This window comes from Bombina bombina, chromosome 3, assembly GCF_027579735.1.
Source record: "Bombina bombina isolate aBomBom1 chromosome 3, aBomBom1.pri, whole genome shotgun sequence".
Classification (NCBI taxonomy): Eukaryota; Metazoa; Chordata; class Amphibia; order Anura; family Bombinatoridae; genus Bombina; species Bombina bombina.
This window is the reverse complement of record NC_069501.1, coordinates 494,661,662-494,684,249: the sequence shown is the minus strand read 5'-3', so window position 1 is coordinate 494,684,249 and position 22,588 is coordinate 494,661,662. Positions and strand designations below refer to the sequence as shown.

The 22,588-nt window shown below is 37.2% G+C and overlaps 1 protein-coding gene across 1 annotated transcript in view; it reads right to left on the bottom strand.

The window, feature by feature from the left end:
• The window catches only part of SMIM29 (small integral membrane protein 29), a 37,650-nt gene that overhangs the window by 1,015 nt on the left and 14,047 nt on the right, over positions 1-22,588 (bottom strand). Inside the window, exon 4 of the mRNA XM_053706850.1 lies at positions 1,120-1,219. Within this exon, the coding sequence (XP_053562825.1) occupies positions 1,120-1,219 (100 nt within the window). The remainder of the gene's footprint in view (positions 1-1,119; positions 1,220-22,588) is intronic.

Sequence of the window (22,588 nt, the reverse complement as noted above, 5' to 3'; positions counted from 1 at the left end):
AGCAGTTATGACGGAATAGAACGTCACAGCCAACGGCTGTCCTGAAGCCTTCTGTGCTTCCAGGATTTGATCCCGGTCTGGAGGGCGTTCCTAGGGTTGTAGGGACGCCCCTCAGACGCGATCCAATAACTGAAATCTCGTGATCGTGTGTTTTCAATTTGTCTACATCGGAACAGCTTTTACAAATGTGTTACAAATGCATGATTAGCCTATGTCACTATAGGATATAACAAGAACTTTTATACCAAGAAAATAATTAAATTATAATGATAAAAATTATAAATTAAAAGGGATATGAAACCCAAAACGTTTGTGAGATTCAGACAAATTATACCATTATTAAAAAAAGTTACCAATTTACTTCTATGATCAAACTTGCTTTGTCCCCATGATATTCGGTGTTGAAGCAAAACCTAGGTAGGCATCTGGAGCACTGAATGACAAGAAATTGCTGCCATCTAGTGCTCTTGAAATGGATAACATTCTTGCAAAACTGTTGCCACATAGTGCTCCAGAAATGGGCCGGCTCCTAAGCATACATCCTCTGCTTTTCAACAAAAGATACAAGGATAACAAATAAAATTTGATAAAATAAGTAAATTAGAAAGTGGTTTATAATCGCATGCTCTATCTGAATCATGAAAGAAAAAGGTTGGGTTATTATATCCCTTAAACATAACAATTAGATTTATACATCACATATAATAAAACAACAAAGGCTATCTTGTTTATGAGACTTCAATGCCAATATACTAATAGCTCTTCATTTCGGGTCTCAAACCTTCAGCACTACAGAATCCCGTACTAACCCCCCCCCCCCCAAAAAAAAAAATACATCCTAGTTTGGGGAAAACAATTAGGGTTCTATTTAATCACAATTGCACCACATTTATATTAAGAAATGTCCTGGGCTAAATTGGCCTTTCTGCTTCACTCCAAATATTAGTGTAAATATAAAGATGAATAATTATACGTATGTATGTAAACGTATACGGGCCTGGAAGGCCTCCCTAAATCTATGGGCCTGGTAGCAGCTCTGGTGTTTATACCTAAGGTTTATATATGGAATGTTACTGTTCCTGTTAAATGAGAGCAATGATCACTGGGAACGTCTAATACCTTGGTTTCTTGACCCAGAAGTTCTTGCTCAGCTTCGTGTATTTCCTCTGCAGGGTCATAGCTATATAGCGGCAGCAGATGATGCCTGAGTCGATCAACTCTATATAAAAATAATATTAAAAAAACAGGATAATTAATTCCATAAAAGCTTAGAATAAACTACAAACAAAATAAGCACCTACAGGTACAAATACGGAATATCCAAACTTAATTTAAAAAAATAAATATAAAAAAATTAAAAAGTTTTTTTTGTGTGCGTTTTAAAATGCAAATAATAGTCAATATTTATATAAAACAACTATTACCTTTATGATTACAGTACTATCTTTCTGAGGGTACTATGTATAAAAAAGTAATAAAAATGAAATAAAACTAACTTTAGGTTACATGTATAAGCTGTATAACATGTAAATATTGTCACATTTTACAGATACAACTATTTCAAAATCCAAACCTTTTCTGGTCCCAGGTAGTTTGGATAAAGGGTTTTCTACCAGTATTAACAAAAGCATAATACTTTTTATTTTAAATAATTATGTTGATTGGAGTGCTGTACTAGTTAATTGATTCAGATGCAAAAATAATGAGTATTGTAGGAAGTAGTAACACCTATTGTGGACTAAAGGAAGTGTACAAATAATATATTAAAAAAATATTATATATATATGCATACAACATAGTGTTCTTTGTAGAAGAGCGTTCCTAGGTAGGTAGCATGCACAGAGCACTATATGCTCTTTAACAAAGAATATTATGATAAAGCAAATTTGATTTTAAAAGTTTCATGCTCTTTTAAAAGGTAAACATCAAAAATGTTATTGTTTAAAAAGATAGATAATCCCTTTATTTACCATTTCCCAGTTTTGCATTACAAGGTAATTACAGAGGTAAAAAGTATATTTCTATACTAGTATAGATATATACTTTTTACCTCTGTAATTACCTTGTATCTAAGCTCCTGCTGACTGCCTCCTTATCTCAGATCTTTTGATAGACTTACATTTCAGGCAATTAATGCTGACTCTTAAATAACTCCACGTTTATGAGCACACGGTTATTTATATGAAACACATGAACTAACTCTAGCTGTGAAAACTGTTACATGCATTCAACTAAGAGGCGGCCTTCGAGGGCTTAGAAATTAGCACATGAGCCTACCTAGGTTTAGTTTTCAACAAAGAATACCAAGAGAACAAAGCAAATTTTATGATAAAAGTTGTTTAAAATTACATGCTCTATCTGAATCATGAAAGTTTATTTTGGACTTCACTATTCCTTTATGGGATATTATTCTTGTTAAAAAGGATATTGAACGGTGTTAGGAAAAGAAAATGTTTTCATGTGTGGAACACTAATGTCAGACGTTACAGAAAAATAAAAGGTTTTGTAATAAAATAGCTTACTTAACAAACCAACGAACATAGAGGTATTTATATAGGGACGTTCTGATGGATTGGAAAATTGCCTCAAATGGTTTTTCAAATTTGAATTCATACCAATCCTTTTAAAAACCCTGCAATGACTCATTTATCACAAGCTTTTTAACTGCATTTGTGGTATTAAAATGCAAGGGGACAATTCAATGTGATATTCAGAATCAGATTAATCCAAACAAACCAAAACAGCATTTTTTTTTCTATTGAATTTTGGACTTCACAAGTCCCAAGGCAGAACATGCTGTGATCTGAGATGTCATTGCAGCACATCTCTGGCTGTACTGTGTACGTTTTCTTGAACACAAGCACATCCAGAGCAGACTGGCTCTCAGAGATTTTTTCAACCCTAGCCTTTCCTGATCTGCAAAGCTGTGACTTCAGAATGCAAGATGTTCTTGTGAGCAATGCGCCTTTTTTATTACTACAATTTTACCTTGTGATGTTAGACCAAGAAAGAAGGAAACACATTTTTGAGAAATATTAAAAACTTTGCTTTATTCTCCAGTTAATCAACACATTGCAATTGAGCTGGTGCTTTAGTGTAACTGCCTAATTTAAAATTACATTTTATTTCAAAATAACCTGCAGAAAAAAATTCAAAAAATAAATAAATAATAAATCGCAGAAAGTGAAGAAAAGTTCTGCCTCTGGACACACGTTGATACTCTGCTTCCCTTTCAAGGACCACTGAAGGTGAAACGCACGTCGGATCTACCACTTGTCACTGAAAAAGATAATCATATAACGTGTCTATCTACTTCAATACAAAAACAGTGTGCAGGAGTTTCTGAGCAAATTATACTTACTCCATTAATGCTTATATAGCAGTTTATCCTGTGGTTCCCAGAGTGAATATTTTTAAATTAGTTTCTAATCATTTGTGCGTTTCAATAAATATCCTCTTAAAAGGGACAGTCTAATAAAAAAATGATTTGATCCCCTGCTGATTTTGTATGTTTGACCACTGACAAAGAAATGATCAGTCTATAAGTTTAATGGCAGGTTTATTTGAATAGTGAGAGACAGAGTAACAAAACAAAAAAATTAAAAAAAAATTGCATTTCAAAAAGTTATAAGTTGATTTTAATGAGTGAAATAAGTATTTGACCCATTTTGAAAACACATGACTTAGTACTTGGTGGCAAAACCCTTGTTGGCAATTACAGAGGTCAAACGTTTGTTGATGGCCACCAGATTTGCACACATCTCAGGAGGGATTTTGTCCCACTCCTCTTTGCAGATCCTCTCCAAGTCATTAAGGTTTCGAGGCTGGCATTTAGCAACTCGAACCTTCAACTCCCTCCACTGATTTTCTATGGGATTGAGGTCTAGAGACTGGCTAGGCCACTCCAGGACCTTAAATGTGCTTCTTCTTGAGCCACTCCTTTGTTGCCTTGGTCGTGTGTTTTGGGACATTGTTATGCTGGAATACCCATCCATGACCCATTTTCATACAAAGAGAGAAGCGCTCTACCAGGAACGAACAACAGCTCAGTTGCTTGTTCTATGGCGATTTACCACCCGGAAGCAGCCTCTTTTAGACCAGTGTGCTTTTCACAGAAGAAAAAACTTTCCTGAAGTATATCAGTCTGATCCTGCCAAGTAAGGTCAGTCCAGCCCCGAAATACCAGGCAATTCTCCTCTGAACAAGGAACATGACAACCCCAGACGATCGTTTCGGCCTCCTATGGGCCTCGTCAGTGAGGTGCAGCCACATTCCTCTAAGCACACTGGGCAAGGAGTCCACGTCTGGTTTCCCCCATCACCCATAGGGAGACTTCCCCAGGGTCATAATAATTTGCATACAAAGAGAGAAGCGCTCTACCAGGAACGAACAACAGCTCAGTTGCTTGTTCTATGGCGATTTACCACCCGGAAGCAGCCTCTTTTAGACCAGTGTGCTTTTCACAGAAGAAAACTTTCCTGAAGTATATCAGTCTGATCCTGCCAAGTAAGGTCAGTCCAGCCCCGAAATACCAGGCAATTCTCCTCTGAACAAGGAACATGACAACCCCAGACGATCGTTTCGGCCTCCTATGGGCCTCGTCAGTGAGGTGCAGCCACATTCCTCTAAGCACACTGGACAAGGAGTCCACGTCTGGTTTCCCCCATCACCCATAGGGAGACTTCCCCAGGGTCATAATAATTTGCATACAAAGAGAGAAGCGCTCTACCAGGAACGAACAACAGCTCAGTTGCTTGTTCTATGGCGATTTACCACCCGGAAGCAGCCTCTTTTAGACCAGTATGCCCTGGCTGAGGGAAGGAGGTTCTCACCCAACATTTGATGGTACATGGCCCCATCCATCGTACCTTTTGATGCAGTGAAGTTGTCCTGTCCCCTTGACAGAAAAACACCCCAAAGCATTATGTTTCCACCTCTATGTTTGACGGTGGGGATGGTGTTCTTGGGGTCATAGGCAGCACTCCTCCTCCAAACACGGCAAGTTGAGTTGATGCCAAAGAACTCGATTTTGGTCTCATCTGACTACAAAATTTTCACCCAGTTCTCCTCTGAAGTTTGCCATTGAACATCTGAATGATTCAGACGGGCCTGTACACGTGCTTTCTTTCTTGTTTGGCAATGTCCTACGAGTACAACAGTACCAGCCATGTACAGGTTTTTTGGGGTTTACAGAAGTTACAGGGCCAAATATAGGATCTGCCCATTTACATGGAAATTTGGCACAATTTTCTAAGCCTATGTCCTCTTTGAGGCATTATAGCAGCCCAAGAATAAAGATTACCCCATGATGGCATACTATTTGCAAAATAAGACACCCAAGGGTATTCAAAAAAAGACTATCATCCTTATATATATATATTTTACTGCTATAATACACCCATATTTGTGTTCAGCGATGTCCCATGAGTACAACAATACCCCACATGAACAGGTTTTTTGGGGTTGCAGGAAGTTACAGGGCCCAATATGGGGTCTGCCTATTCACACTGAAATTTGGCACATTAATTTTCTGGACCTATGTTGCCTTTGAGACAGTATGGCAGCCCAGGAATGAAAATTACCCCGCTCATGACACACCATTTGCAAAAGCGGATAACTAAGGATATTCTAAAAGGAGTATTTAAGTTGTTTTGTTTAACTTATCATGTGGATGGGCTTAACATATAAAGGGGCAGGACAAGGTCAGGGGACCCATAAAGTTAGGAATACAGAACAATAAAATAAATTAGGAACACATACAGATTGATTTCAAATTAAAACTAAAAGTTTAACTCTGTGTGATATATTTGAAAGCAATTAGTGATACAGAGGCCAGGTAGAGGGGCAGTCAGGGCAATGGTAACTAGAATCCTTCCTCACTCCTTTTTTATAGCAGATTTTTTCTGGGATGTTCTTTTGCAGGCAGTGGGGGATCCTAGTGGGAAAATGCCTGCCGCAGGGTCGCTGGACATTTTCAGAATGAACTGTGGGAGGATTAGGGGTCTGGTTAAACAAAATATCGGATCTTACATTTAACAAAAATTCCAAAAAAGTAAAAGGTTTCCCTGTGCCTGCTTTTTTGTAGAGCACATACGCATTATACACTGCGATCTGTAGAATGTAAAAAAAGGCTACTTTTTTGTACCAGGTTCTTGTCTCTTTGAATTAGATATGGCTCCAGTCACTGGTCAGCTAATTCTACTCCCACCCCCATGTTTTTGTTGTACTCCACAATGCACTTTGGCTTTAGGATTTGTGCAGATCTTCCCTTTACAGACACTGGCACTGTAGCTTCCTCGTCCATTGTGGAGAGCATGTACACATCTTTTTTTTTTTTTATCGGTGTACCGAAGGGCCAGAAGCTCATTGTGGCTTTACTGATGTTGTGCCCCTACTTTTCTTATCAGCTTCTGGGGGAAACCCATGCGATTTTTTCGCGTTGTGCCACAGGCCAGGGTTTCAAAATAAAATAAAAAATTTGAATAGCTCTGTACTTTTATCCTTGTACCCATGGGCATCGCTGCGAAATCTGTTGCCGCTTTATAAATAATAATAATAATAATAGTAATAATAATGGTGTAAAAATTGAGCCACAAATTGTACCCTTTGTTTAGCAAGGGTAGTAGGATATCCCACACAATTTTCCCACTTGTGCCAACTGAATCTGGGCAGCCAGGTGGATCTAAGTGGCTAACTTTACCCTGGTAGATGCAAAATGCCCAGGTATACCCAGTACTGCATTCACACAGTTTATAAAATGTTACCCCATAGCGGGACCTCTTGGTTGGTATATTTTGCTTGAAAAGCAATCTCCCCTTAAATTTCATGAGGGACCCATCAATGCATATGTCCTGGCCAGGGATGTAAACTTCTTTAAACTTTTGTGACACGTGGTTTATCAGGGGCCTTATTTTAAATAACCAGTCATGAAAGGGGTAATTTCTGGGAGGGCGCACTGGGCATTATCATTAAAATGGAGAAACCGCAACTGTTCATATCTATCCCTCTTCATAATCCCTGGAAAAAGAGGGGTAGCCAGAATGGGGTTCTGGCTCCAGTATGGTCGTATGTTGGGTATCTTCACAATCCCCATTACTAAAGTCAGGGCCCAAAACTATTTAATCTCAGATATGTCAGTGGGGTGCCAGGTATTTTTTTTCTGACATAATGAGATTGTGGATTCTCTGACAGATACTGGCTAGCTTATACATTTGTTTGAGCAACTATATGCTCTAACATGGTATCTGTCAGAATCAGGGACAGAGAATTTATTGGCTCACATACTGGAACATTAGTTGTGATAAAAAAGGGGGGGGGGGGATGGGAGCGCTGGAAATCTGTGGGAATGGATACTTAGTTATTCTGTGATTGAAAACATCTACTTATCTGGAAATTGACCTGTAATCTAAAATGATACACCTAGAAAGTGATATTCTGCATAGGATAAAAGAATATAAAGATTAAATATAAGACCTTATCAGAAAGGTAAATTAAACAATCTATTCTACAGTGCTGTGAACTGAAAACATACAATTTTTTAGGTTAATGTGCATATTTGTACATATAAAAAACACAATCTATTATTTTAAAAGTTGTGGCCACAACTATTTGTAAGAATCCAGATTTATTCGCTAAAATCCTCCTTTAGAATTGGAAACAAAGTCCCACCGTTTGTTCCGTATGAAATAACAGTGATCAGTAGTTTTGGTAGTTCCTTATGTTTGATAACCTATTTTCCAATGCTAGATATCTGTGCAGTTTGGCTGCTTTCCGTAAATATCTCTTAATTATGTGTGCCCTTTACCGGACCTCCGATGGCTTTATAACCTCCTCTCCTTCGATGATGGGTTATGGAAGGGTTGCTCTGCCTTTTAGGTATGGGTTTTCCGTTAACTATAAGGCTTCTCTTTTCTTTCAGCGTCTTACCGGTTGAATTTCCCGGCAACTTCCTTCTACCCAGTCACGTATGTCTCAGTCTCACGTGACTCCGGAGGGCCAATCGGGTAACCGGACACAGGGGGATGATTCCTCTCACTGATCGATATTGATGTTCCGTTCTTTAGGAGCCAATGTTATACTCAATAGATTAATAGTCTGACAGACTACAGGCCACAACTTTTAAAATAATAGATTGTGTTTTTTATATGTACAAATATATGTTTTAGTAAAGAGAATTTATATCCGGTATTAATATTGTTTTTAGCCTCAATTTAGATTATTTAAGGTAATCATATGTTTCACATCTGTAGACACATATTAGAATAGAAACATAGTAACATTTGGAATCGATAGCAACGAAGATACACCATACGCATAATTGTGTTGACACACGTTTATTTGATTATCACATTTGTTTATAAATAAGAGGTTTCACTGTATCCATGGAACACTACCTCTGAGAGGCACAAAATTAGTTTCAAGCACATTTTAACTCCCTGAATTTTCGGCAGGAATGGCATAAACCTCTTCTGCTGAATAGTGTGCAGCCATAAAGGATTATTTTTCTACCAATTCCCACATCACCTCCCCAAAATCCCACCTATTCCCATCCACCCTATTCCCCTTTATTTATTTATTATTTCTCTTCTCTTTTTTCGAATCACACAAACACGCTGATCTGCCTTCCTCTCTCCCTCAGATAGCAGTGAGGGAAGAGAGGAAGCGAATACACTTTTAACAGCCAACGATTACACTCATTGGCTGTTACAGTATTGCAGGGGACGATCGATACACCTTCTGCGTGCTAATTGGATCCTGGCGGAGTGCCTGAGGTGCTAGGCACGTCCCCCAACCGGATCCAGCACGGAGGAGGCAACAGAGGGGGCACAGAACATAGAAACCGTTAGGATATTCTATTCTGTCCTAAGGGAGCTAAAGCCCAGCGCTATTCGGACGGAATAGAACAACATAACGGCGTTAAAAGGTTAAAGAACAAATAAAGCAAATTGTGAAAATAGACACATCTAGTGAGCCAGTGACAAGAGGCATGTGTGTGTAGCCAATCAACCAGCTAGCTCCCGCTAGTGTTTTGCAGTTCCTGAGCCTATCTTGGTATGTTTTTTAACAAAGGATACCAAGAACAAAATGTAAAATTAATAAAATAATTACAAAGTCTTTTAAAATGTCATGCTCTGTCTAAAATCATGAACGTTTTTAAATGTCCCTTTAAACACTCATTAGCTTGCGGTATCAAATGTCCTATCATAATGCACTTCTTTATCAAAACAATACAATCAGGATCTCTACAATAGTCCCTCCTGTAATCCAGTGGTTCCATATTAAAACATTTTGTCAGTCTAACAAAACTAGGAACTGCACAGGTAAATGATCAAAAGCCATGCATTTGTGTAGCAATTTATAATCACATGACTAATACACCTCTCATTCTAAATGTTATAACTGAAATAATCAGGATCTCTAACCTGGTAGCAAAAAAATTTTAAACAACTTTCCAATTTACTTCTATTATCTAATTTGCTACATTCTCTCTGTATCCTTGCTGAAAATCATACCTAGGTAGACTAAGGGCCAGTGCAGCATTACTGTGAGCTAACTGCTGATTGGTGGCTGGACATATATGCCTCTTGTCATTGGCTTATCTGGATGTATTCAGCTAGCTCCCAGTAGTGCATTCCTGCTCCTTCAAAAAAGGATACAAAAAGAACGAAGTGGATTTAATAAATAGAAGTCAATTCGACATGTGTGTTTAAAATGGTATGCTCTATCTGAATCATGAAAGAAAAATTCAGAATTTCATGTCCCGTTAACACCCAATACAAATATATAGCAATTAACGAGACATTAAAAAGGGACATTCCAGCCAAAATTGGAATTCACATTGATGCATTTCAGTTTTTAATATAAGCATTTTTGTAATATACAGGTATTAGCACAAATGCTTCTAATAAAAGTTATAGCTGTTTTAAAAGTGTATTTAAATATGCACCAGCATTTAAAACACAACACTTGCTGATAGAGTCCAAGGTGCTTGTACCATCAGGTAATGACTAAATCTGTTAATTGCTGACATGATTACAACCCCCACTGGTACTCAGAACAGCTGTAGTATTTAAAATACTGGTGCACTGAATATCTAGCTATGCTTCCTTCACATGAACGTGCAGAGACAATTGACATCCCTAATACAGTGATAACTTTTACTAGCAGCATTTTTGCCAGTACAAGTAAATTGCAAATATGTTTCTATTTAAAAGATGTACGTAATTCATCTATGTGCATTTAATTTTTGACCGGAATGTCCATTTAAACACCAAATACATTATTTTTTTTTTAGAATAGTACTGAGGTTATTCCCTGCCGCCCTCTAGAAATGGGTGCCACCATGTGGAAATCTAACTTTTACTACATTCCAGTGCTGACCAGTTTGCACATGTGCAGCAACTCTGCTTCAGATACTTGCAGTGTAACCCAGTTTCCATAATAGCAGCACATATGATTAGTGGGAGGTACATCCCATTTATTAAGAGTTTATTGTCCCTTTAAAGGGATAGTAAACATACAAAATAATGTTATATGATTCTGCACTATGTGCAGAATTATATAACATTATCTTAGTGGCAGCATTATAAAGCTAAAGCATTTCCTGATTTTTTTTTATTTCAAAGTTGGACTCCGCTCAAGGTTCTACTGAGCGGGTCTTGTTGTTCAAAAGCGCTTTGCGGGCGCGCTGTCTAGTCACAGTCCACCTGATTGCGCCATTGAAATGAATGTAGCTCGCTCCCGCTCTGATACAAAATAATGTTATATAATTCTGCACATAGTGCAGAATCATATAACATTATTTTGTATGTTTACTGTCCCTTTAAAGGGACATAATACCCAAATGTTGAAGCACTTGAAACTGATTCAGTATAACTGTAAAAAGCGGACTAGAAAATATCACCTGAACATCTCTATGTAAAAAAGGAAGATATTTTACCTAAAAATGTTCTAAGTATTCACACCCCACTGTAAAGAGATTTTAAGCAGCCAATTAGATTGCTAGTCCCAGAACTTGCAAAGTAAACAAGAGATGGTCATTGTGTAGAGAAGTAGATTTAGGTGTCTAGAACAAAGGTGATGCTGAAACTCATATCATTTGATTAGGGAACCTACAGATGTCAAATGAAAAATAAAGAGAACAAGAATTGAATTCTGCAAAACTTCATCTAAGAGTGGTAAATGGGCCGAGGACGTATCAGAAGAATACACTAAATATATAGTTACAAAGATTAAAAGAGTGCCATGAGAGAGATTTGTCCCAAACGCTAAAGGATTTTAATAAGGAGAGGGTAATCAATCATTTCAAAGGAGGCAGATGCTCTTTCTCTCCCTGATGATCATCAGCAACCTTTTAGATGTTGGCTTGAAGTCATTTGTCACCTTAGTAACTGCTACATTTGTAAAATGCTGGGGAGGAAAACCAGATTGCATGGAGTCATGAAGAGATTGTGACGCAATGAAGCATGATCAAGCTTTGTAACCACGCCTTTTGAGAATTTAGAGATTAGAGTAGAGAAATAGCACATTTGAAGCAAGAGGCTATGTCATAATAATTTCTTAAAAGGACCAATAAAATACAGCAGAATTTGCATATTCAACAAGTTTACAATAAAACAAACAAACAAAAAAAAAACAATATCACTTAGTCTGAATTTTTTTAATGAGCTGTGAATTTTTTTTTCTGACAAATTTCAAAATCTACTTTAAAGTGCCAGCCCAGTGTTTCATGTGACAGCCATCAGCCAATCACAGATTCATATACAATGTCAAATCTCGCACATGCTCAGTAGGAGCTGGTCCTTCAGAAAATGTGCATAAAAAAAGACTGTGCGCAATTTCATAATAGAAGTAAACTGGAACAGGTCTTAAAACGGCATGCTTTATCTAAACATGATCGTTTATTTTTTTACTTCTGCGTCTCTTTAAAGGATAAGTGTGACTAAGGCTAATTTTAGGGACAATGGAAATTTCTTTGAACAAAAAAAAAAAAAAGCAACTAATTATTTTGGAATGTTGAACGAAGCATTTATTATTCCAAAACCTTAACATTAAAATATCTCAATTTTATTAGAATATAGATCATTGGCTGTCTGAATTATAAATAGTTGCACTAGACAGTGTGGTAAAGTTTATTATTTTAAAATATTTATCTGAATTTGTGTAATATTTAATGGAAAGACTAAATGTGTGTGAAAATTTGTCCAACAGAACATAAAAAAAAGGGATAAAGAAGTTTTGAGGGAATATAATTAAAGGGACATAACCCCCAAAATGTTCTTTTATAATTCAGATAAAGAATACAATTTTTTTAAAGTTTCCAATTTACTTATATTATCAAATTTTCTTCATTCTTTGTTAAAGAGATATCCAGATAGGCAGCATGCACACGTCTGCAGCACTACATAACAGGAAATAGTTATTTCCTTGCATCTAATGCTCTTGTTAATGTATAACATAGGTGCAAAACTGCTGCCATATACTGCTGCAGATGCGTGCTTACCTTCCAGCTTTTCAACAAAGGACAACAAGAAAACAAAGAAAATGTGATAATAAAAGTAAATTGGAAAGTTGTTTAAAATGGTATGCACTGTCTGAATCATGAACAAAAGCATTTGGGGTTTTATGTCCCTTTAAGGGGAAAGATAATAAGATAGGGGATGTAGCAGGTGCAAGGGACCAGGAATGTGATATTAGGTGTATGCGTTTATTTGCAAGAGTGCAAATTGTTGCCAATTTCAGGTTATTTATTTCTTTTTTTTGCCTAATAAAAACAATTTTATTTTTGTAGTTGAGCGAAGAGGCCAGTGGCGAGGAGGGGTTGACCAGTGGAGGGCTTTTTAAAATGGAGGATAGATATTTGAGGTGAAATTACAGAGATGATATATGTGTTAAAAAGTAGTTCTGTTAATAGACTGAGAGCAAAGGCTTGGGAGTAAGATACAAGATTTCCTCCAATGTCACTCAGCAGGCTGGTAGCATTTCTGCAAGTAGTGTGTCAGTTTAATATGCTATAACCAAGGATGAATGCGCAGGATGCCAGCCACGATGTAAAACAGAGATAATTCGGTTGGTAAAGTGTAATAAAAATAAATTGACTGCTTAGGAAATGGAATGGTAGAGAAAAGGGGCCTTAGGGAGTGTAAATTTATTGTAAATCTAATGATTTTAGTCTTTTCTGTTGATCTTTTTAAAAAGGCTTAGTTGTTGGATGAGCTGTGGTTATGCCGCATTTTAGAGATTGTTTAAATCTTGTCAAGGTATTTGAAATGTTATTAAATAATATATAGAGGTATATTTGTCTTTATTTAATAGATCTGTGGATATGAACATGGTCTGTAGACAAAGGTTTGTTCCTAAGAGATCTCCCACATTCATTATGTAAAATTATGCTGAACACACAGGGGGAGACAATGGAACATTTGGCCTGCCAAATTTCAGAACAGTCACTTAGAGGAATGTTGGGGGAAGTAATTTTGAAAGGAAATGGAAACTAACACAGTTTCAGGATACAGCAAATATATGGATTTCCTCCAAGAGAAATGCCGATCCGTCTGAAGAAATGTGAGAGATACAAACATTCTTCAAAGGAACTGATAATTGGCACAGACTTGTTGAGTGACTCAGGCTGTTTGGATGATAACATCAGAATACACGTAACACAGACGTTGTGTCGGGGGTTAGAATAACACAGTGAAGACAAATGACTTACATTATGATTTCAAAGCAACAGTATATGTTTTAATGGACATGAGATGTGTGTGTGTATGTGTATATATATATATATATATATATATATATATATATATATATATATATGATATATATATATGTGTATGTTTTGAAAGCATGAATATCTTAGCCTCTGTGTGTTTAAGAACATGAATAGATGTTTATGGACCTGAAGAGAAGTGATTATTAACATTTATTTTTATTTCAGATCTACATAGACAGGATTCACTTGGAATACAGTACAATACTGAATTAAAAATAAGCTATTATTCACATATAAATGCCAGGATACCGATAACATTGTAATGCATTTTAAGCTAATAATTAGCAGTGTTAAATTACCTTAATATAATAAAATGTTAATAATATAACATATTTGGTATCAGAATAATCAGAAAAAATAACCTAATATTAACCATCTGTAATTGGGGTTATATATGATTAATGCAGAGAGTGTGATCTGATTAAATAACCATTTTATAAAAAAAAAATTAACTTGCTTAAAAATGTCAGAAATGCTGTATTGTATTGCTATGTTGTACTGTATGCTGCCACCTGGTGTTATGTTGCGAGAACTACAGCCAGAAAGAACCTTCTGGCTGTTAAAAATGAAATTTCCAAGGGCCAATCCGATTTAGACTTCCCAGATAACCAATGGGAAGGTCAGCTCCCGTAGTGCCACCCACATGATGTCATCAATGATTATATAATGGGAGTGTTGAATGCACAGGGGAGAGTTGTCTGTAACTTGTTGAAAATTAGTGATCTGATTTTGGCTGCGATATACCTGAAAAAAAAAAAGTTCACTTCAGCAAGGAGCTTAAAACTTATCCTTGATTTGTGCAAAAACCTTCTTTCAAATGAGATGACCTAAAGACCGCTACGAATTGGTTCAAAATTGGTGAAGTATATTGTATTTTAAATTGGTAGTTATAAGCCTAGGTATTGTTCAAATCTGTGTCTGAATTGGCTAAGTAACTCATCTATACAAGTTCTGATATTGTCGGTTAATTTTGTATTAGGATAAATTGCAGTTAAATAGCAGAATATATATTTTATCCTATTGTTTTATAAACACTGTTTAGAATTGTATTGCTTGGATGTTAAAGGTTTTTAGTCCCATTGTGTTAAATAAATAAGGCTGAATTGTGAAGGTATATTGTTCTGGGTTTTGTAAGAAGAATAGCATATCTTAAGAGTTGGTTCTAACGCATATAAACTTTTATTTAGTTTCCTTTTATTGCAAATATAGTTCAATATGTTTATGGATATTAACTAAATAAAAGAATTCAGATATTTATATTAATTGTATGGTCTAGTAGGTGCATGGTTGATAAGGGTTTCTATTTCTTTGTATTGTGTTTATAACCCTGCCATAAACTTATATATATTATTTGGATAGCACTGCTAAGATTTTCATAAATATACTGACATAATAATTGGAGGCATTGCATGAGATTTATTAATATCCATCATAATTGATATAATATATTTGTAAGTAAATAGAAATTATTATAAAAGAGAAAAAATTCATATTTCGATATTAATATTTTGAAGATATATTTTTTTTTGAAATGTTGAAATATTAATTTTCATATTTCGAGATTGACATTAACATCTTGAAATATTATTAAAGATTAATTTTGAAAAATTAATAAAAATATTAATTTTTCATATTTCAAAATTGGTCAAAAATATTGGTTTTTCATATTTTCAAAATAAATCAAAAATATTAATTTTTTCATATTTCGGAATATTAATTTTTCATATTTCAAAATTAATAATATTTTTTTTTTTAAATATAAAATTTTTCTCTCTTTTTATTGGCAAAAAATTGTATTAGCATTTTAGTTAAATAAATACTAAACCAATACAATAATGTCTGTAGCCAGAAGTGACTCATTTAATTCTATACATAGCAATGAAATTGGTCCCATAACCATACCTATTACTAAAGGTCAGGTCCTTAAGAAAGATATCTTAAGTTACCTTAAAGGGAAGTTTAATATTGCGGGTGAATTAAATGATTTTATGGATATGCTTGAAACTAGGGCTAAAAATATTACCGTTAATAATAATATGTGGAATGAAGAGAATGAATTCTTCCAGGAATTATTAATGATTAATCAATGCAAAGCTCCCATAAAGCGAGACGAACTAATACTAAAATCCTGGCCCCTTTTAATATGCATAATTGACGAAATGTCGTTTTGTGTCACAGACAAACGATTGCAAATACAGGAGCTAGAAAATAGTATTCGTTCCTCGCGCAGACGCGAAGAGGGTTTAAAAACAGCCAAAAATAAAATGGATGAATTTGCCCAAAACCTAGCCACCTTAGATAAGCACAATATGGACTTAATCGCGCAGATACAAGATTTAAATAAACAGCTTGCGCAAAGCCAGAGAGAATTAAGCGATTTAAAAAGGTCATATCGCCATAATGAAAACCCCTATATTAGCAATGAGAATAATACAGATAATGCTAACTCCTTTAGCGAACGCGTCAGGGACGAGGTACGAAAATATATAGAACAACATAGACAAATGACCCCTAACGGGTCAGAAGTAGATTTCCCAAATAGACAATCCCCTCAGGATGTAAATCCAGAGGACAGCTGTAGCGCAGCTGATGCGGGGGAGGGAAACTCTAACAGAGAATCCCAAAATAAGTCTGATAAAGTCTATGATTCCCATAAAATAATCACTTTCGTACAACGCGCAGTACCTATATTCTCCAATAAGGGAACAACATCTGTAATTGATCATTTACAGGCTTTTGAAAATGCGTTAGCTATAATGAATGTTACAAGTGAGAAATTGAAAATTGAATTTCTTCCTTGGGTATTTGACAGTAAGCATCACAAATTCTTTGCTTCACTAAAGGATATGAATATTCATTCCTGGAATGGGGTAAAACAACAATGCAGAAAAGAATTCGGGCAATATCGCACTAAAACTGCCGCGAAAATAGCGGTATATGGTTTAAAGTGTCGTGCGAATCAGAGTCCAGTCGAATTCCTTTCTGTATTGAAAAATGCGTACAGTATGGCTGAAGATAATCCCAGATTTGATGGCTCAGAATTTGTAAATTTATTTTTTGAAGCATTGCCTACACCCGTCAAAATCAACTTAGCTAGAGATTTTGATGAGGACTGCTCATTGGAATGGCTGATCAAAGAGAGTACGAAGTTATACTCTATTCAGCAGTCCAGTGAGCAGGGGGTTAAAAAGGAGTCAAAACCCAAAATTGTGGCAGAAACTAGGGTGTCACCTAGCCCCCTCAATTTGGAGTCTAACAAGAGGACTTATGCAGAGGTGGCCAGTCAAAACAGGCCATCTCCACAGAGGTTTAATTCTGCCCCTCCCCCTACACAGGTTGAGGCGCAGGGAGACTATAACCAAAGTGGGGGACATAATCAGGTGAATAATTACTCACAAAGAGAATACTCACCAAATAATTGGTATCCGCGCAAGGGTAGATACAATAGACGGCGAAGATATTCTCAGGGTAACCAGACACCCCAGGTATATAATGCTCCCCAAAGTACTAATGCTGAACAAGCTGAACCCCAGGGGCAACCACGCCAGAATAGAAATAGTGGCCCTGATTCGGAGGGAACCCAATGGTCCAGGAATCAGTACAATGGGGCACCAAGAGATAGGCCCAGGGGTAGAGGTAATTTGTACAATCAGGTCGATATGCTGTTTACCCAATTAAATCGGTTGAGCGAACAAATCGCTAATATGAGTCAAAAATCTACGGCTCAGCAACCGAACAATACTTTTTTAGGGGTACAGCCAGTGGTCAGCAGTGGACCACAGGCACAGTCATAAATACTGCAGTATCACCTGAAGGGGAGGGGAGAGATATACAAAATGTAGTAATAAATATTAATGATACTAATCATGTTATCTCCCCACAGACCGGAAACGGACAAATTAGCTGTGACAATGAGCGACATCAGCCGGGAAAAATTAACCAAACTTTTCCTCTGCAGTGTTCTCTTAACATTATTTCCACAGATGCAGTACACAAGAACCCAGCTGACCTTGTCATAGGGGAAACAGGTAGGTATGAAATTTCCTCTGCATCGAATGACACAGCGGATCCAGGTAAAACGTGGCAAAGCCCACAGATGTACAAGAATGCAAATTTTATGTGTGAAATGATAGAAACTGCAGGAAGATATTATGTACTAGTTGAGCTGCAAGATTCAGTCTCCAACCCTATCAGGGGATTAATTGACACTGGGTCACAGGCAACTATCTTATCCCACAGGTACTACACACAGCTAAATGAGCTAACACCCCACAAACCCAAAATAAGAGAATTTGACGGTTCTCTAATAGGTGTTGGGGGTGACTCCCTAAAAGTCTACGGTACTGCCTGGTTAAAATTTAAATTGGGGAACAGGGTCATAAGACACCCTGTCATTATAGTGGATCTGCCAACTGATCGTTTAATTATTGGTAGTGATCTCCTGAAACGATTAAGCACCATAATTGATTGCATAAATAATGTAATTTGGTCGCAAGTTAAACGGCCTATCAATTATGAAAAATCTGGTACATCTCGCACCCGACACAGCTGTCACGTGGTGGAAGAGAAACCAGATGCTGTGGAGATTCATTTCAGGAATAACTCTACACCTGAAATCACTATTCTACAAATAGATGATCAGACTCCTTTTAGTGGCTCTGATGGTAATACTTTTAAAATTTCGCCCGGAAAAATAGCGAATATCTCCCTAGATGGCGATATATTAACCATATCACTCCACAAGGGGGATCCTAAAATCCCTAAAGGGGGAGACCATGCTCAATACCTCACAGGGATTGAGAGAGTTAAAGAGGATCTATTTATCCCTATACAAGTGCATGACCTTGGTAAAACCAAGTATGCTAAAATAAATTTAAAACAGGAAGCTAGCTATATAAGCGAAGGTTTATTAGCGCAAATAGCTGAACCTAAAGTGATTAAATGTCTTTCTCCCCAAGACCACTGTGTCAACGGCCTGGATGACAGGTCTGAAAGCTATAACATCACAGCTAAGTGCTTATTATCTATCTCTATTGGTAATAAGTCAGTGAAGCACCTGTTTTTAGTTTTAAATACTCCCCATAATCAAATATACATTGGCAATGATATCTTACATAGATATGCCATACAAATAGATTTGATTAATTCTTGCCTCTGGAGCAGGTTAAAGGGGGACCCTGAAGTATTTCAGGATGAAAATACAGCCCTGAAATCAAACCAGCAATTGCCATATGCTGTGAATATGCAGGTATCTAGCGATGTTATAATTCCTGCTGGGGCTGATAAATTTCTTTTACCCTTACAGGTAAAGAGAGGTCAGAAATTAAAAACTTCTGAAACACTGATTTGCCTCTCCCATAGAATACAAAATCTGGGTGTCTCAGTAACCTACACTCCTATGGTGAATATTGGAACTGTTCCAATAAATATTATTGTGCATAACATGACCCCACAGGATATAACATTATCCAAGGGAACTACCATAGGATATGCACTGGAATCAAGTTATTACACTTTTGGATTCCAGAATAATGTAATTGGGCTAATACCTGAAGGATACCTAACTGAAGAACAATTAATAGAACAATCCTTTGCATCTATGCCAGAGGGTCTATTTAATATTCAGTCTATTTATCCCTTCAGCTCAGAGGAAGGCATCTGTAAAATTGAAGAAGCCTCTCTAGTGTTTGATCAGCCAATCAAACAGCAAGATTACCCCAATACCCAGAATCATGGGAGCAATGTAAATTATAATCAAGGGGACCTCACCTCTAGATTGGAAGAAGCCTATGAAATAGGACAGCCTGAAATATTTCCAGGATTTCAGCAAATAGTCGAAGAGCAAATATCCTTAGCTAATGGCTGTTCCAGCGATGATGAACGCCAACAGCTGCGAGAACTCCTAATGGAATACAAGGATATTTTCGCTAAGGATTCTTATGACTGTGGTACTACAGACTTGCACATTGCAAGAATACAAACAGATCCTAATGCGCCACCTGTATTTGTCAAACAATACAGACTTCCCTTAGCCTCATATGATTCTCTTGCAGAGATCATAAGGAATTTGGAAGAAAGAGGTATTATCAGACAGGTGCACAGCTCTTATAATAATCCTATTCTAGGTGTCCTTAAGCCCAATGGACAATGGCGTTTGTGTGCTGACTTAAGACAGCTAAACAAACGAGTATACATGTCTGGCTGGCCTGTACCATACATTGACCAGTGCCTAGCACAAATGCAGGGATCCAAAATATTCACTGCCATTGATTGTGCACAGGGATATTGGACCATAAAGGTACATGAAGAGGACCAATATAAGCTGGCATTCTCTTTCCAAAAGGTCCAATATGCATTCCAGAGACTTCCATTTGGATACATAAATTCTGGACATGAATTTGCTGTATTCATGCATAAGGCTATGCCTGACGCACTGGAAAGGGGGACCTTATCTTATGTTGATGATGTTTTAATCAAAAGCACAGACTTTGAAAAACACATCACAGAACTTAAACACGTCCTCAGCCAACTTAAAAGGGCAGGTGTCAAATTATCCCTGCAAAAAGCTCAATGGTGCCGCACTCGTGTAAACTTCTTGGGACATGAAGTTACCTCTGAAGGATTAAATCCCCAAAAGAAAAAGGTGGAAGCTATAGTGAATTCTAAAAACCCAACTAACTTAAAGGAATTGAGATCATTCCTGGGTATGACGAATTATTCTCGCAAATTCATTGATAATTATGCGGAATTAGCTAAACCACTACTACTTCTTCTAAAGAAAGATGTGAAATGGCACTGGGGTGAGTCTCAAGAGACAGCCATCAGAGAGCTGAAGAGAAAACTCACTCAAGCACCTTGCTTAGCGTACCCTGAAGGTGGTAAACCTTTCTTCTTAGAGACAGGTTACACAGATATAAGCATGAGTGCTGTGTTATACCAAAAGCATGATAATTTGAACAAAGCCATTGCTTATGCGAGCAAAAATCTATCCCCAGTAGAAATAAAGTTTAACGATTGCGAAAAAGCCCTCTTATCTACTGTATGGGCTCTACAAAATTTCCGCAGCTATATACAGGGCGAGAAAATTATTGTAGAAACGGCCCACCAGCCTTTGCTATATTTGCAAAGTGAGAGAATAAGAGATGGGAATTTGTCTAATAGCCGCATAACAGCGTGGACTCTTTCCTTGCAAGGCTGGCCATTAGAAATTCGCTACAAGCAGAATAAAAAGAATCCAGTCGCACAAGGACTTGCTGAGCTCCACGACTGTACTGATAGAGATCCTGGGAAAGAATTATCAGAAGATGATTTTCTGGAGGAACAATTGCTTTCCCCATATAAAATGTACAATGAGGACCATTGTCAAACATTACCTTGGGTATATGTTGATGGTTGTTCTTACCATGCCACTATTGATAATGAGCGCAGATTAGTCGCTGGCATTGGTATAACTGGGGCAAATGGATTCCCAAATATATCTATAGGTTTCAACATTGGACCAAGATCCAGTCAAGTTGCAGAACTAACTGCTGTTTTCAAAACCATTGAAATGGCTATTGAACATGATATTCATGAATTTGTGATCATAACTGACTCAAATTATGTGCGTGACAGTTTTGTTGAATACCTGCCAACTTGGAAAAGAAATGGCATGCAGAAAAGCAATAACAAACCAGTCAAGCATGGCAAGTTGTTCTGCGAGATTGATAATCTGGTAGTATCCAATGATTTAACCATACACTGGAAAAAGACCAAGGGTCATTCCAGAGTTCTAGGTCCTGATAAGGAAGGCAATGACCTTGCGGATTCATTAGCCAAACAAGGAGCCATAACTGGAGAACTCCTTAATATTGACCACTTAATGGGTGCAATTCAGGTAGAAGCCATTACCAGAAACCAGGCAAAACAACAGAGTGAGCCTAACTTGGTACAATGGAGTCAGGATTCTCCTAGTGAGGACCTGATCACTAGTCAAAAAGAAGACCCCATTGTAGGCATCTTCTATAAACACATAGAAGATCCTGAAAGCAACCCCATCTCAAAAGATGATTGTATTGGCAAAGAAGATCTGAGAATCTTAATACAATCTAAATCACAATTCAAGTTACAGGATGGTTTGTTAATTAGAACCTCCAAAACTGGCATCCAGCAGTGGGTAGTACCCACCAAGTTCAGAGGTCTAATGCTTCAACATGCCCATGATGCTCCCACATCTGGTCATCGGGGTGCCAAACTCACGTATGAAATATTGCGTGATTATGCTTTTTGGCCACACATGTTGAAAGATGTTCAAACCTACTGTCAAGGGTGTTTAATCTGTCCACAGTTCCAACCCACTGCACCAACGCATAGAGCGCCATTGCAGAAAAGGGGGATGGTAATGCCATGGTCAGATATACAAATTGATTTTATTGGCCCGGTAACAAGATCATCAAGAGGTAACAAATACATGTTAACCGTAACATGCCTGTTCACTAAATGGGTAGAGTGCATTAGTGCACCTAACAATAGTGCTGAAACATGTGCAGCATTGCTCATCAACCATGTATTTTCCAGATTTGGTTTGCCCCAAAGAATCGAATCAGATCGGGGGACCCACTTCACTAGCGAAGTGATGACAAAAATGTGGAAAATACTAGGGGTTAAAAGAAAGCTCCATATTGCTTATAGAGCTGCTTCAAGTGGTGGTGTAGAGCGTTACAACCAATCCATTGTTAAAATCCTCAAAAAGTTTGTGAGTGAAACAGGTAAAGACTGGGATATAAAACTACCTCTAGTCTTAATGGCATTAAGAGCAACTCCAAGTAGTGCTAC